The following is a 16,124-nucleotide window of genomic DNA, read 5'->3' on the forward strand; positions in this document are numbered from 1 at the left end:
ATCTCTGGTTATCCACCATTAGCAGGCTACATCTAGCGGAGTGGAGTGCACTGTGGTGATTGAGCTGGTAATGGTTAGAGCGCTCTAGTGTACCATAAATCTGAAGCTCTGAAACTAGAGTACCTGGTCCAGTACACAGAATGGAAAAAACATGGTTTCCTTGCTGTGGTCTCAAACGAAAAACATTACAGTTTGTGAAGAATAAGCAAGATACAAGTAAAGGTCTGGTCTACTTTATTTTATTTTTTTAATATTTCTGATGCTTTATTAAAGAGTATAAGGATCACTGGATGTGTGAGATTCCACAAAACTGAGTTCAGATATAATCATTCTTTACTGAGGGATTCAGCATTTGAAAGATGGTGCTCTATTTGACAGAGTGGCGGAGAGCATTACCTCCATCATGCTGATGGACCACGTACCTCAGATTTAGAGATGATCAGCAGTCCAGCGGCCATCTTTGAACGGTGAAAGGAATAGCCATCATGTAGATAAGTTACAAAGAATTAGTATTTAAAAAGTATAGCGGAGGTGTAGGGTACCACTGTGCTGAGAGACATCATGTCAAAAAAAGTAAAACAAAGGGCAGCAGACAGACCTCTCAAAAAAGTGCTAAACTCATTTTAAAAAACTAGTGGGCAAAAATTCTGAAAAGGATATTTGAAGCCCCTTGGCACTGCCATGGTGAGAAAGGGGGAGTGTATAATGGCTGGGTGGAGAAGGTAACATTGGCTGCTGCTGTTCTCTTCTGGCTAGAGAGATGGTTGGCGTTCATTACTCTGTCTTGGCTGGAGTGAGTAGGAAGATTCTACTTCTCTCTTCTGAGCAGGAAGAGTAGGGTGACTTCCACGGCTCTCTTCTGGGTGGAAAAAGTGTTATGACTTCCATTACTCTCTGCCGGGAAGGAGAGAATAAAAGAGCACCCAATACTCTCTTGGGTGGAAGTGGATGGCATTGCTTCCAATATGCTCCGCTGGGAGGGAGAGTGGTTTCCACTAATCTCTGCTGGCTGAGAGTCAGTAGATTCTCTTTGAATGAAGAAGAGTAGCCTGGCTTCCATTAGTCTCTCCTGGTTGGAGGGGAATAAGATGTTCCACTACTGTCTTCAGCAAAGGAGAGTAATATTGCTTCCAGTACCTGGCTTGCAAGAATGGAGTGGAATCCAATTTTCCTTAAATTCCTAATTTGGCCCTTTCGATGGAGAGCCTGCACAGTCCCTTTCTCTTTCACACACACTGGAGTATAGAGCTATCAAAGGTTGTTAGCTGTCTCTCCGTGTGGCACTGAATCTGATCAGCATCAAGGGTCAGATTTCCTGTGTACTCGCCAACAGGGCGTAAAAGGCATCCCATTCTTGTCCACCGTCCAGGTCACAATGTCTTAGCCAATATTCATGTTCCCAAATTCATCATAGTAGATGGTGCTGTTTCTGATGGTGAAGTTTATCGTCTTTAAGTCTTTCAACAGCTCCTCTCCAGCCTGGATGCTATTCACCGTCCTCTAGAAACGCACTGCACAGCTATCTCTATCATTCGATAGCCACAGAGGCAAGGCTGGCTGTGGCAGAACTTCAAGAGGCCCTGAAGAGTGCCAACAATTGTCTGATAGATTCCAAAGCCTGGGCATCACTTTCTGGGGTTTTCTTCCCAGAGTCTGTTGGCGTCTCCAGATTGTTCGCTTGGAGTCCAGTCAGAACTTGAAGAGACCCCGTCCGGGGTACCAACAATTTTCCGATAGATACTGCAGTCTGGGCAGCACGTTCTGGGCTTTTCTTCCCAGAGTCTGTTGGCGTCTCCAGATTGTTCGCTTGGAGTCCAGTCAGAACTTGAAGAGACCCTGCCCAGGGTACCAACAATTTTCTGACAGATTCTGCAGTCTGGGCAGCACTTTCTGGGGTTTTCTTCCCAGAGTCTGTCGGTGTCTCCTGAGTATTCGCTTGTACGCCAGTCTGTTCGCGAATGCGCTGCAATTCAGCATCAAAGGCTCGGGAAGGCTTCTCATCTGGGGCCTGTAATGGCAATGGGTGGTGCCTCAGGGCTGGGACCAGCTTGTAGCTTGGTATCCTCCGAAGAGCTTCATTCAGCTGATGCATCTTATTCAGCTTCTCCTGCGCACTACGCAGCTTAGAGCGGACCTCTTCAAATGCATCGCGAAGAACTGTACTGTCTTCCAATAGTTTCGATATTGTATCCATCAGCATCTCCACGTGGTTCTCATTCTCCCGCTGGAGCTGGGCGTATTTCTGGTTGTGGCTCTCCAACGCGCGCCGGTTTTCCAGCTTTAGGGAGTTATACTGCGCCTGTAAGTCCAGGAGCTGCTTCTTGGCTCCTTCATGCTGGTTCTTCAGGGTCATGTGCCGAGAGGGGAGGGTGACGTCGGGGTTCATGGCGCCTTCCTTCTCCTTACTCAGGTCTTCTTGAGCTTTTAATTTATGTACCCCAAAATCTTCCTGGGTCTTGTGCTCCGCACGCTCCTTCTCAAGGGACTGCTCCAGACTGGACCGCTGCTCATACATCACTTTCACCAGGCCGGAGAGCGTCTCCTGCTGCTGCTGGAACTGGAGCTGTGAGTGCCTGTACAGGTAGATCACGGACCCCAGGCACGTCACGAAGGCCAGCAGGCAGAAGACTACCTGCAGAATCCTCGTCTGCCTGCGAAACCCGCAGGCGCAGAGTCCCATCATGGCCGGAGAGCTTGGATCCTCGTCAGGAGGGCCGGGCCCTCGGACTCCCTTGATCATCTTGACCGCAATGTCCGACTGACAGACTTATGGGCCCTGCGCGCCTTATCTAGCCCTGCTGAGCCCCCCCCGGATTATGACGTTATTGTGATTCAGAGCACCGCACTGTGACGTCGAGTCAACGCGCCTTGCGTCCCAGACAGCATCAACCCTGGCTGCCTAAGTAGTCCGCGCCCTGAGCAGTGCAGCTTTGCCATCCCGTGTGTAGGTCACTGCACGTGCTTTGCCATCCCGTGTGTATGTCACTGCACGTGCTTTGCCATCCCGTGTGTAGGTCACTGCACGTGCTGTGTGTGCGCCTTTCCTGGCCACGCCTGGCCCTTCAGAGCCTGTGAGGGGGCTCCTCGACCCCTGACATGGATGGATGGATCAAAGACTCTGAGGCGAATCTTCCTGCAGGAAGCACGTGGCCTTCGACGCACAGCGCATCCCTTTCTCCGTGGAAGTGGCCCGTTTCCACAACGCTGCACTCTGCGTCCGAGGGACCAGAGAGTCTGCAGCCAAACTCTCACCAGATCTGACACCAGAACACCTCCTGGTACCAGAAAAACACAAATCACGAGGTCCTCAGCCAGGTGGAATACAAAGAAATAGGAATAAACAAAGTTGTAGGGCTGTCCATCATTAACCTAAGTCTCTCTAAGTGCGCAGGCGCTAACGCGTCTTTAGCCCTTGAGTGAGGCTGCCTGCGGCCCACGCAGGGAGCCCCCATAGTAGAGCCGCCACCACCTTAGTGCCACAGGAGGGCACACCCGACAGGCTAGTGTCTGGACCCACTGGGGGTCCTGTGCTGTTAGGTTGAATTTTCCACGAAAAAGTCCCAGCTCTACCGCCCATCAAACTAACCAGGATCAGAAAACCTTCCAATAAGGGCACTGTAATTATGTGATTTTTTCCCCATTTTTTTCCACATAATTAGGAATTTGCCGCATGGGCAAATACTCTGCCATAATCTGCTGCATAATTTACAGATTTTGGGGAAAAAAATGTTTTTAGCTTAAACAAGTTACTTTAATTTTTTTTAAACAGCTACCCATGTGGCATGCAGTGGAAAGCCCTTCACAAAAGTTGACTGGTCATCTTTCAGAAGTTTATTGGTACTGAGTTGAAATCTTTGCTAAAACAGTGTTAAAATTGGTGAAAATTACCACATTTTGAAGTCATTCTATCACAAAATGTGCTGTATTATTCGACCTAATTTGCCGAATAATTTAGTCAGCACGGCCGCTTAATTTGGTCATCTCCTGCTGCTTAATTCCAGTGGCGCTGCCTATAAACTAGACCCCACTCCAAAACATGTTCCCTATGTCCATTCTTTTATAGTCCCGTGTCTATCTTAAATGTGTTTTTTCATGTGTTCTCGCATGCGGGCGCACTGAAGTTGCTTCAAAGTGTAAAAAACTGTAAATATGACCTAAGAAATACGTGTATTTTCTTTTATGATGCAATGCCCAGAGTGGGAGACCTACTCAGGACCTCCCGGATGTGGTTTTACTCAGCTATGCCGCCGAGCTTCTGTGAGACGAATCCCACAGGTGAGCAGTAACGCATGGCCGCCCGCCTTCCTGCTTACATATACTCTCTGTCTCGTGCGCCATTTTGCATAGTGCCGGAATGGAAAAATCCTCTCACATGCACATATAGCGCAGCTACGTATGTATTGCTACTCTCAACCAGTGCCGGCAGCGTCGTCGCTATACAATGAAAGAGTGACCGGGCCATGGTCCATACATACCCTTTGCATAGGAGCACTGCAGATTTGCCCTGACAGCAGCACGCACGGAGCAGTGTGCACTAAATGTAATTTAAAATACGGATCAAACATTAATTAGTACACAGCCGGCATTTGCCTTGAGCGATGTCCATTCGGCCCTGTTTTGTAATTGGTTAGTTAATGCAAAATACGTTTTTTCCAAAGGCAAGTCAGTGCAGTGCTGATTTTGTACTGGCGACTCAGCGTCGCCTTGTTCTATGTATGCCAGCATTTGTAAAGACGATTTACAAAAGGGGGTGGTGATGAACAGAGTGTCTGAATTGAGCAGACCACTCTTACCCAGTCCAAAGATCAGGGCTTGATCCATCACCGTTATTTATCTCACTGCCCCATCCCAGCTCAGAATCTGGCTATATGCAAATCAGTCTGTCCCTGGCCCAGTGCATCATGGGAACAGGGCAGACTAAACTACCAAGCCAATTCTTTACCAGAAAGGAGACAAGCTACCGGGGACCGGTTTCTGGCATTTCAGCCTCTTCGGCCCGGCTTGCTTGAATCCTGATGGAGCAGTGAGAAAGGGACTCATGTCTGAGTATACCCTGCCACACCTATAGTGGCCAAAATCGATTTACAAAAGGGGGTGGTGATGAACAGAGTGTCTGAATTGAGCAGACCACTCTTACCCAGTCCAAAGATCAGGGCTTGATCCATCACCGTTATTTATCTCACTGCCCCATCCCAGCTCAGAATCTGGCTATATGCAAATCAGTCTGTCCCTGGCCCAGTGCATCATGGGAACAGGGCAGACTAAACTACCAAGCCAATTCTTTACCAGAAAGGAGACAAGCTACCGGGGACCGGTTTCTGGCATTTCAGCCTCTTCGGCCCGGCTTGCTTGAATCCTGATGGAGCAGTGAGAAAGGGACTCATGTCTGAGTATACCCTGCCACACCTATAGTGGCCAAAATCGATTTACAAAAGGGGGTGGTGATGAACAGAGTGTCTGAATTGAGCAGACCACTCTTACCCAGTCCAAAGATCAGGGCTTGATCCATCACCGTTATTTATCTCACTGCCCCATCCCAGCTCAGAATCTGGCTATATGCAAATCAGTCTGTCCCTGGCCCAGTGCATCATGGGAACAGGGCAGACTAAACTACCAAGCCAATTCTTTACCAGAAAGGAGACAAGCTACCGGGGACCGGTTTCTGGCATTTCAGCCTCTTCGGCCCGGCTTGCTTGAATCCTGATGGAGCAGTGAGAAAGGGACTCATGTCTGAGTATACCCTGCCACACCTATAGTGGCCAAAATCGATTTACAAAAGGGGGTGGTGATGAACAGAGTGTCTGAATTGAGCAGACCACTCTTACCCAGTCCAAAGATCAGGGCTTGATCCATCACCGTTATTTATCTCACTGCCCCATCCCAGCTCAGAATCTGGCTATATGCAAATCAGTCTGTCCCTGGCCCAGTGCATCATGGGAACAGGGCAGACTAAACTACCAAGCCAATTCTTTACCAGAAAGGAGACAAGCTACCGGGGACCGGTTTCTGGCATTTCAGCCTCTTCGGCCCGGCTTGCTTGAATCCTGATGGAGCAGTGAGAAAGGGACTCATGTCTGAGTATACCCTGCCACACCTATAGTGGCCAAAATCGATTTACAAAAGGGGGTGGTGATGAACAGAGTGTCTGAATTGAGCAGACCACTCTTACCCAGTCCAAAGATCAGGGCTTGATCCATCACCGTTATTTATCTCACTGCCCCATCCCAGCTCAGAATCTGGCTATATGCAAATCAGTCTGTCCCTGGCCCAGTGCATCATGGGAACAGGGCAGACTAAACTACCAAGCCAATTCTTTACCAGAAAGGAGACAAGCTACCGGGGACCGGTTTCTGGCATTTCAGCCTCTTCGGCCCGGCTTGCTTGAATCCTGATGGAGCAGTGAGAAAGGGACTCATGTCTGAGTATACCCTGCCACACCTATAGTGGCCAAAATCGATTTACAAAAGGGGGTGGTGATGAACAGAGTGTCTGAATTGAGCAGACCACTCTTACCCAGTCCAAAGATCAGGGCTTGATCCATCACCGTTATTTATCTCACTGCCCCATCCCAGCTCAGAATCTGGCTATATGCAAATCAGTCTGTCCCTGGCCCAGTGCATCATGGGAACAGGGCAGACTAAACTACCAAGCCAATTCTTTACCAGAAAGGAGACAAGCTACCGGGGACCGGTTTCTGGCATTTCAGCCTCTTCGGCCCGGCTTGCTTGAATCCTGATGGAGCAGTGAGAAAGGGACTCATGTCTGAGTATACCCTGCCACACCTATAGTGGCCAAAATCGATTTACAAAAGGGGGTGGTGATGAACAGAGTGTCTGAATTGAGCAGACCACTCTTACCCAGTCCAAAGATCAGGGCTTGATCCATCACCGTTATTTATCTCACTGCCCCATCCCAGCTCAGAATCTGGCTATATGCAAATCAGTCTGTCCCTGGCCCAGTGCATCATGGGAACAGGGCAGACTAAACTACCAAGCCAATTCTTTACCAGAAAGGAGACAAGCTACCGGGGACCGGTTTCTGGCATTTCAGCCTCTTCGGCCCGGCTTGCTTGAATCCTGATGGAGCAGTGAGAAAGGGACTCATGTCTGAGTATACCCTGCCACACCTATAGTGGCCAAAATCGATTTACAAAAGGGGGTGGTGATGAACAGAGTGTCTGAATTGAGCAGACCACTCTTACCCAGTCCAAAGATCAGGGCTTGATCCATCACCGTTATTTATCTCACTGCCCCATCCCAGCTCAGAATCTGGCTATATGCAAATCAGTCTGTCCCTGGCCCAGTGCATCATGGGAACAGGGCAGACTAAACTACCAAGCCAATTCTTTACCAGAAAGGAGACAAGCTACCGGGGACCGGTTTCTGGCATTTCAGCCTCTTCGGCCCGGCTTGCTTGAATCCTGATGGAGCAGTGAGAAAGGGACTCATGTCTGAGTATACCCTGCCACACCTATAGTGGCCAAAATCGATTTACAAAAGGGGGTGGTGATGAACAGAGTGTCTGAATTGAGCAGACCACTCTTACCCAGTCCAAAGATCAGGGCTTGATCCATCACCGTTATTTATCTCACTGCCCCATCCCAGCTCAGAATCTGGCTATATGCAAATCAGTCTGTCCCTGGCCCAGTGCATCATGGGAACAGGGCAGACTAAACTACCAAGCCAATTCTTTACCAGAAAGGAGACAAGCTACCGGGGACCGGTTTCTGGCATTTCAGCCTCTTCGGCCCGGCTTGCTTGAATCCTGATGGAGCAGTGAGAAAGGGACTCATGTCGGAGTATACCCTGCCACACCTATAGTGGCCAAAATCGATTTACAAAAGGGGGTGGTGATGAACAGAGTGTCTGAATTGAGCAGACCACTCTTACCCAGTCCAAAGATCAGGGCTTGATCCATCACCGTTATTTATCTCACTGCCCCATCCCAGCTCAGAATCTGGCTATATGCAAATCAGTCTGTCCCTGGCCCAGTGCATCATGGGAACAGGGCAGACTAAACTACCAAGCCAATTCTTTACCAGAAAGGAGACAAGCTACCGGGGACCGGTTTCTGGCATTTCAGCCTCTTCGGCCCGGCTTGCTTGAATCCTGATGGAGCAGTGAGAAAGGGACTCATGTCTGAGTATACCCTGCCACACCTATAGTGGCCAAAATCGATTTACAAAAGGGGGTGGTGATGAACAGAGTGTCTGAATTGAGCAGACCACTCTTACCCAGTCCAAAGATCAGGGCTTGATCCATCACCGTTATTTATCTCACTGCCCCATCCCAGCTCAGAATCTGGCTATATGCAAATCAGTCTGTCCCTGGCCCAGTGCATCATGGGAACAGGGCAGACTAAACTACCAAGCCAATTCTTTACCAGAAAGGAGACAAGCTACCGGGGACCGGTTTCTGGCATTTCAGCCTCTTCGGCCCGGCTTGCTTGAATCCTGATGGAGCAGTGAGAAAGGGACTCATGTCTGAGTATACCCTGCCACACCTATAGTGGCCAAAATCGATTTACAAAAGGGGGTGGTGATGAACAGAGTGTCTGAATTGAGCAGACCACTCTTACCCAGTCCAAAGATCAGGGCTTGATCCATCACCGTTATTTATCTCACTGCCCCATCCCAGCTCAGAATCTGGCTATATGCAAATCAGTCTGTCCCTGGCCCAGTGCATCATGGGAACAGGGCAGACTAAACTACCAAGCCAATTCTTTACCAGAAAGGAGACAAGCTACCGGGGACCGGTTTCTGGCATTTCAGCCTCTTCGGCCCGGCTTGCTTGAATCCTGATGGAGCAGTGAGAAAGGGACTCATGTCTGAGTATACCCTGCCACACCTATAGTGGCCAAAATCGATTTACAAAAGGGGGTGGTGATGAACAGAGTGTCTGAATTGAGCAGACCACTCTTACCCAGTCCAAAGATCAGGGCTTGATCCATCACCGTTATTTATCTCACTGCCCCATCCCAGCTCAGAATCTGGCTATATGCAAATCAGTCTGTCCCTGGCCCAGTGCATCATGGGAACAGGGCAGACTAAACTACCAAGCCAATTCTTTACCAGAAAGGAGACAAGCTACCGGGGACCGGTTTCTGGCATTTCAGCCTCTTCGGCCCGGCTTGCTTGAATCCTGATGGAGCAGTGAGAAAGGGACTCATGTCTGAGTATACCCTGCCACACCTATAGTGGCCAAAATCGATTTACAAAAGGGGGTGGTGATGAACAGAGTGTCTGAATTGAGCAGACCACTCTTACCCAGTCCAAAGATCAGGGCTTGATCCATCACCGTTATTTATCTCACTGCCCCATCCCAGCTCAGAATCTGGCTATATGCAAATCAGTCTGTCCCTGGCCCAGTGCATCATGGGAACAGGGCAGACTAAACTACCAAGCCAATTCTTTACCAGAAAGGAGACAAGCTACCGGGGACCGGTTTCTGGCATTTCAGCCTCTTCGGCCCGGCTTGCTTGAATCCTGATGGAGCAGTGAGAAAGGGACTCATGTCTGAGTATACCCTGCCACACCTATAGTGGCCAAAATCGATTTACAAAAGGGGGTGGTGATGAACAGAGTGTCTGAATTGAGCAGACCACTCTTACCCAGTCCAAGCCGAAGAGGCTGAAATGCCAGAAACCGGTCCCCGGTAGCTTGTTTCCTTCCCAGTGTAAGAATTGGCTTTTGTAGTTTGGTTTGCCCTGTTCCCATCATGCACTGGGACAGGAACAGACTAATTTGCATACAGCCAGGTTCTGAAACTGGGATGGTGCAGTGAGCTAAAAAACGGTGTTGGATCTAGCCCTGATCTCTTGACTGGGTGAGAGTATTCTGTTTAATTCAGAGACTTTGTCCCTCACCACCCCTTGTTGTAAATATTTTTGTCCACCCTAAGCGTGGAAGGGTATACTCAGATGTGAGTCCCTTGCTCATTGCACCATCAGGATTCAAGCAAGCCGGGCCGAAGAGGCTGAAATGCCAGAAACCGGTCCCCGGTAGCTTGTTTCCTTCCCAGTGTAAGAATTGGCTTTTGTAGTTTGGTTTGCCCTGTTCCCATCATGCACTGGGACAGGAACAGACTAATTTGCATACAGCCAGGTTCTGAAACTGGGATGGTGCAGTGAGCTAAAAAACGGTGTTGGATCTAGCCCTGATCTCTTGACTGGGTGAGAGTATTCTGTTTAATTCAGAGACTCTGTCCCTCACCACCCCTTGTTGTAAATATTTTTGTCCACCCTAAGCGTGGAAGGGTATACTCAGATGTGAGTCCCTTGCTCATTGCACCATCAGGATTCAAGCAAGCCGGGCCGAAGAGGCTGAAATGCCAGAAACCGGTCCCCGGTAGCTTGTTTCCTTCCCAGTGTAAGAATTGGCTTTTGTAGTTTGGTTTGCCCTGTTCCCATCATGCACTGGGACAGGAACAGACTAATTTGCATACAGCCAGGTTCTGAAACTGGGATGGTGCAGTGAGCTAAAAAACGGTGTTGGATCTAGCCCTGATCTCTTGACTGGGTGAGAGTATTCTGTTTAATTCAGAGACTCTGTCCCTCACCACCCCTTGTTGTAAATAGCATTTGTAAAGCGCACGGAGGTGTCCCAGCAGTGCTGGGGGCCCTCGGGAAGATTAAGCAAGCTATTGCCCAGAGTCTCACAGTGCTGGGCTAACCTGCTGCCAGAGGAGGGGATCGAACCGTGAACCCTGTGGTCTGCGGTCAGGCACCCTGGCCACTGCGCCACACCTCTTCAACAAGTGCCTCATTTCTGTTTCAAAGTGCTGTAAGCAATAGCTGTTGTCATTGCACCGTTTAATAGTGCTCAAATGTGCCTCAGACACATTAAATGCTAGTTGATTTTGCAAGGGATTCAAACTCCTGCTCCGGGCCAGTTAATAGTTGTGAGGTACGTCAGATCTCTGGGGCCAGCAGCAGTGAATTCTGGGATTCACAGGGGTACGTACGGGCCTAGGAGCCCCAGGGGGCGGTCTGCGGTGGGTGAATGAGCGGCCCCTGGCAGGGGGCCGCTTGGCAGCTCCGAGGCCGCCTGTCTGTCTAACACTTGTTAACGAGGAGCCCCGTGGTGGGATTCACTCATTCATTGAAATCAACGCCGTGTTTTCGTTTCCGTCTCCATCAATAGCGTGCGCTGTACGGGCAGTTTCTGCACATGCGACTGCACCCTGGCCCCGTGTAGTGTGTGACGCGGCCGTCAGTATTCTGCCATGTCATGGCAGGGGTCTGCTTTCATCATCGTCCAGAGCTACCAGCAAATATGCTGACGTGAAACAGATGTAGGAAAGTGCACCCCCATTTCTTCCCCCATAAAGCACAAGGTGAAAAGAGCGCGCACTGGCAGGTGCCAACATTTCATCGAAACCACAGGCGCTGTGAAACCACCAGTGCAGTTTTGTGCAGTAGCCGTTTGTAATCGGGTGCAGGTAGGTTCACTTTTCTACTTTTGAGGTGACATCTCCAGGCAGGTCGTGCAAAGAACAGATGTTTAAAGCCTGCGCGTGCGGGATGAAGGCCCCCCTGATGTCGCTTGGAACCCCTGAACTCGCATGGGGCCCCTGGGTGGCTCTGTGCATCCCCATGTTATTGAACACTCCTGCCTCTGGTCTGGGCCACTTTGGACGATAATGGCCTTCAGTGCAGGGATTCTTGGAGCCATTATCGGACTATGTTGGGTCATCTGACTGCTTTAGAGTGGGCTGCGGGTCGGAGATGGGTTATGTCACTAGAGCCTATAGATGCTATACATACAGTACCTTTGCAGGCATTGAAACGGAATGGAACTCATTTTGAAAGTTCGAGGTTTTTCCCAGAAATTGACATGAATCCAGCTCTCTTGGGTGTACTATGGACACTCTTTGTTAGAGAGCCTTCAAGTATTTTTGCTCAGATAAACCAGAAGTGTCCAGGACTTCATATATATTTTTTTAGGTCGAGTGAAACTCGGACCTACTGTTGTCAACCCAAAAGCTGACTTTTTACGAGCGGATTTTCGAAAGTTCACGTGAAATCACGTGACCACAAGCCTCTTGTGAACGAGCTCGCATTCCATCATCAAAGGCAGCCCAGCCAGCCCAGCCTCCCTCACCCAGCTTCTCCCAGCCATATGGTAGGTCGAGTTGCCCACCCCCTCCCTCTCCAGCGCCTGCCTTCCGTGACTCGCATTAGATCATCAGAGGCAGCCCAGCCCAGCAGGCAGCCCACCCCCCTCCCTCTCCATATGGGCAGCCCACCCCCTCCCTCTTCAGCGTCTGCCTTCTCTCTCGCATCGCCTCACTGGCAGAGCCGGTCCTAGGCCTTCTGAGGCCCCAGGCGAAAGGGAAGATGTGAGGCCCCTCTAAGTGCCTTACTGCCTGCGCAAGTGCGCGCAGCGCTTTTCCCGCATTTCATATCGGGCCCCCTGCTCTGGCGTCTACTCTGCGGGGCCGGCGACGGGGCCCCCTGAGCGCGAGGCCCTGGGCATCTGCCCATACCGCCCATGCCTAGGACCGGCCCTGCTCACTGGCCCGTTTGTTACTTGTTTCCCGCCCTCCCCCCACACCCCCGCTGCTTGCATTTCCCGTACTTGTTAATTATTTCATTTCGCCAATGCTTGTTTCAGGCGAGAAGTGTGATCAGCATCTAGTCAGGTTTGCATCCAATCAGACGCCCGCCGATCATCCTTGCATGGCGGTTCCACTCCGACAATTAGGTTTTGTGCACAGCAATCCTGTTACATTACTTCAGTAAGCGTTTCCTTTTTTTTTCCCTGTAGCACGCTTATGCACACCCAGAGCGGCTTCCTAAATCCCCGTTATTAACATTGGTAACAGATTGGTCTTAACTGCATACATGCCAACATTTTAGGAGAGCGAAGTGGGAGATTTAAAAAAAAAATCGGGAGAATGGGACTTTGAATCAGGTTACTGGCATGTATGGGCTTTGGAAGTGTGCTGCTGTAGGATCGGACATTTAAAACGTAAATGCACGTTTTTTTCTTACCTTTCAGAGGCATGGAGCATAATGGCAGGCAGATGCAAGTGTTGGGCACTGGCCTGGCAGGTTGTTGGCAGTGCATGCACCCCCCACCCCGCTGTGGCAGCCCGGGCTGAAACAGCCCCCCCCCCCCCCCCCAGTACTTCGCAGGTCTTTAAAAGACGATTCCCCTGTTAATGACGCTTTATTGTTTTTTTGCCCCTTCAAGAGTCCCTGCATCGCCACTCTTTGCTGGAAGAATTAACACTTTACACAATACCAAGTCCTGTCAGCTGAAACCCCGATGGAATCGGGTTTTTGCTTGTAGGAATCGGGAGTCGGGAGACTAGCCTTCAAATCGGTAGTCTCACGCCTGAATCGGGAGGGTTGGCATGTCTGCAACTGAGTTCTACCAACCATCTGGAATCCACTTTCATGTTACATCACTAAGCTCAGCCATACGGGTCAGTATAGCCAGGTTGCCGTATTGCGCCGCGCGCTCACCGATGATTTATAGCGTGTCCTTTAGTCTTAAATCCCAAAATTGTTTCCCTAGCCAGCCCCGCTGCTTCCTTTGCCGATGCTAATGCGCCAGGACCTTTTGTGTTGCGCATTGTGGTCACCTTAACTTACAGCGTATCCGTCTGGTTTTTAAAGCGTCTTTTTTAGCTCACCCCTAAGGACACCGCATCACCTAGAAATTAACGGCTGATACCATCAGCAAAACAATTGTAAATCACGCTTTACCACGAGCGGATTTAGGATCTTTTCACTCGCATTCTCGCTCACCTCGTAATTTGATATCAGCTCAATTGTTCCCATTTCATCCGTTCCAATTGATAGCAGTTAGCAGCATGACCATCTCACTTAAAAATCTTCTGCTCATTACTTCCTTCCCTCTAACTACACATCATACCAGGCCATAATTGTCCCCCTCTAGGTACCACAATTGTTGCCACCACACACTGGCTACAAGCTAGACCTACCCCCACTGCGCTCTGTTATTCGCATCACCCACTTTCACAGTGTGTGCATCATCTGGAGGTTCTATACCTTTCTCACCTTTTCTTAAAATACCCTAACTCGACGTCTCCTGCCTCCCCCCCCGTTCCCATTTTTTCCGCAGGCTGCTCACTACATCAGGCTTGCAAATCTCCTTGTCCCGATGATGATCAAAGTATCTAGTCATGGATCGAAACGTTGTTGACTGCCTTAACAGCTTGCACGTTAAGCTGATTTGTTAAAACCAGTGCAATAGTTGTTGATAAAAAGCTTGTTTTACCTTTTCACTTAACTCTCCTTGCCCCGCCGGGAAGTACGTTTAGCCTAACATTACTTAAATTTGACTGAAGTCTATCAATCTGATGTCAAACAATCATGACAAAGTAAAGAGCAGCAACTGAATAAACAAGCTTTACACTGTTGCACAAATACAAACAAAAGCATATTTAGTTACTCCCAATTTTGGCAAGTAATGGGGTGTGGTACTAAGAGTTAAAGTTAGTTGCTCACTAGGGTATGCTGGCTTTTAAAATTCTGGTCGTCTGGTTCCAAAGTGGACATGTTAGAAACCTTAGTGAGGCGGGCTGGCTTTATTCTACAATTAACCCCTGGAGTTATTGGTGGTGTTTGCAGTCGGGTATCACAGAACAGCTTTTTAAACTTTAATTAACCTATGCTCCCTATTCGCCTAGTTTCTAAAACGAGGAATGGAATAGGCTTTTTGGCTGCAGAATTTGCTGGTGGGATGGCAATGGGAAACTTTAATACACGCTATGAAACAACGCCACCAAGGGACAGATGTATTTAGTTGAATTCACTGTCTCATAGGTGGCCTTATATGCTCAGTCATGCCATGTGTACAACAGCTCTACTCACTTCTCTAAGTGGTAAAAGCCTCAATACAAAATGTATGGAGGCAACGCAGAGGAAACCAAGACAGATTTTGTTATTGTGCCAATCTAATGCTTCAAGGTAAATGACAGCAGAATTGCATTTAGCTTTCAATTGTGTCTCCCCCGTTCGCCCTTTCCTCTCATCCCCTTTGTCTCCGTGCATCGCTCTTCTGTCTCTGTTCCACTGCAGTCGTTTCTTCTGCCCCCTTAGCTCACTCTCTCCTGCTCACCCTCACTTACCTTCTCACCTTCACACACACCCTCACACTCACTTACCCTCTCACCCTCACACACCCTCACACCCACACACCCTCACCCACCCTCACTTACCCCCTCAAACTTACACACCCTCTCACACCCCCTCACACATCCCCTCACACTCCCACCCCTCACCCTCCCTCCCATCCCCTCACCCTCCCTTACACCCCCTCACCCTCACACCCACTCACACACCCTCACCCTCACACCATCCCACCCTCGCCCACCCCAACACTCTCACACAACCTCACTCTCACACCCCCTCAGACCCCCTCATCCTCACAACTCCTCATCCTCACCCCCTCATCCTCACCCTCACACACCCTCATCCTCACACACCCTCATCCTCACCCTCACACACCCTCATCCTCATCCTCACACACCCTCACCCTCCCATCCACTCACCCTCACCCTCCCATCCACTCACCCTCCCTCACACCCCCTCACCCTCACTCACCTTCACTCACCTTCACTCCCACTCACCCTCACACCCACTCACCCTCACACACCCTTTCACCCTCACACACCCTTTCACCCTCTCACCCTCACTAACCCTCACCCTCACACCCCCTCACTGTCATACCCCCTCACCCTCACACACCCATCCTCACTCACACCCTCACCCTCACACCCCCTAACCCTTACATCCCTCACCCACCCTCTCACCCTCACCCACCCTTTCACCCTCACTCACCCTCACCCTCACTCACCCTCTCACCTTCACACATCCTCTCACACACCCTCTCACCCTCACACACCCCTCACCCCACATTCCCTCACATCCCCTCACCCTCCCATACACCCTCACCCTCACACCCCCTCACCCTCACACCCCCTCATCCTCTCCCTCACACCCCCTCATCCTCACACCCCTTCACCCTCACACACCCTCAACCTTACACCCCCTCACCCACCCTCACCCACCCTTTCACCCTCGCTCACCCTTTCACCCTCACACACCCTCACACACCCTCACCCTCACACATCCTCTCATCCTCACACACC

At 50.0% G+C, this 16,124-nt stretch overlaps 1 protein-coding gene across 1 annotated transcript; it reads right to left on the reverse strand.

Moving 5' to 3' along the window:
* Positions 1–1,570: 1,570 nt before the first annotated feature.
* On the reverse strand, positions 1,571–2,680 carry LOC147708298 (Golgi integral membrane protein 4-like). The gene has a single exon (XM_086925722.1). It carries the CDS (start codon positions 2,678–2,680, stop codon positions 1,571–1,573), a length of 1,110 nt encoding a protein of 369 aa, XP_086781848.1.
* Between the last annotated feature and the right edge of the window lie 13,444 nt (positions 2,681–16,124).

This window comes from Lissotriton vulgaris, chromosome 6 (genome assembly GCF_964263255.1).
Source record: "Lissotriton vulgaris chromosome 6, aLisVul1.2, whole genome shotgun sequence".
NCBI lineage: Eukaryota > Metazoa > Chordata > Amphibia > Caudata > Salamandridae > Lissotriton > Lissotriton vulgaris.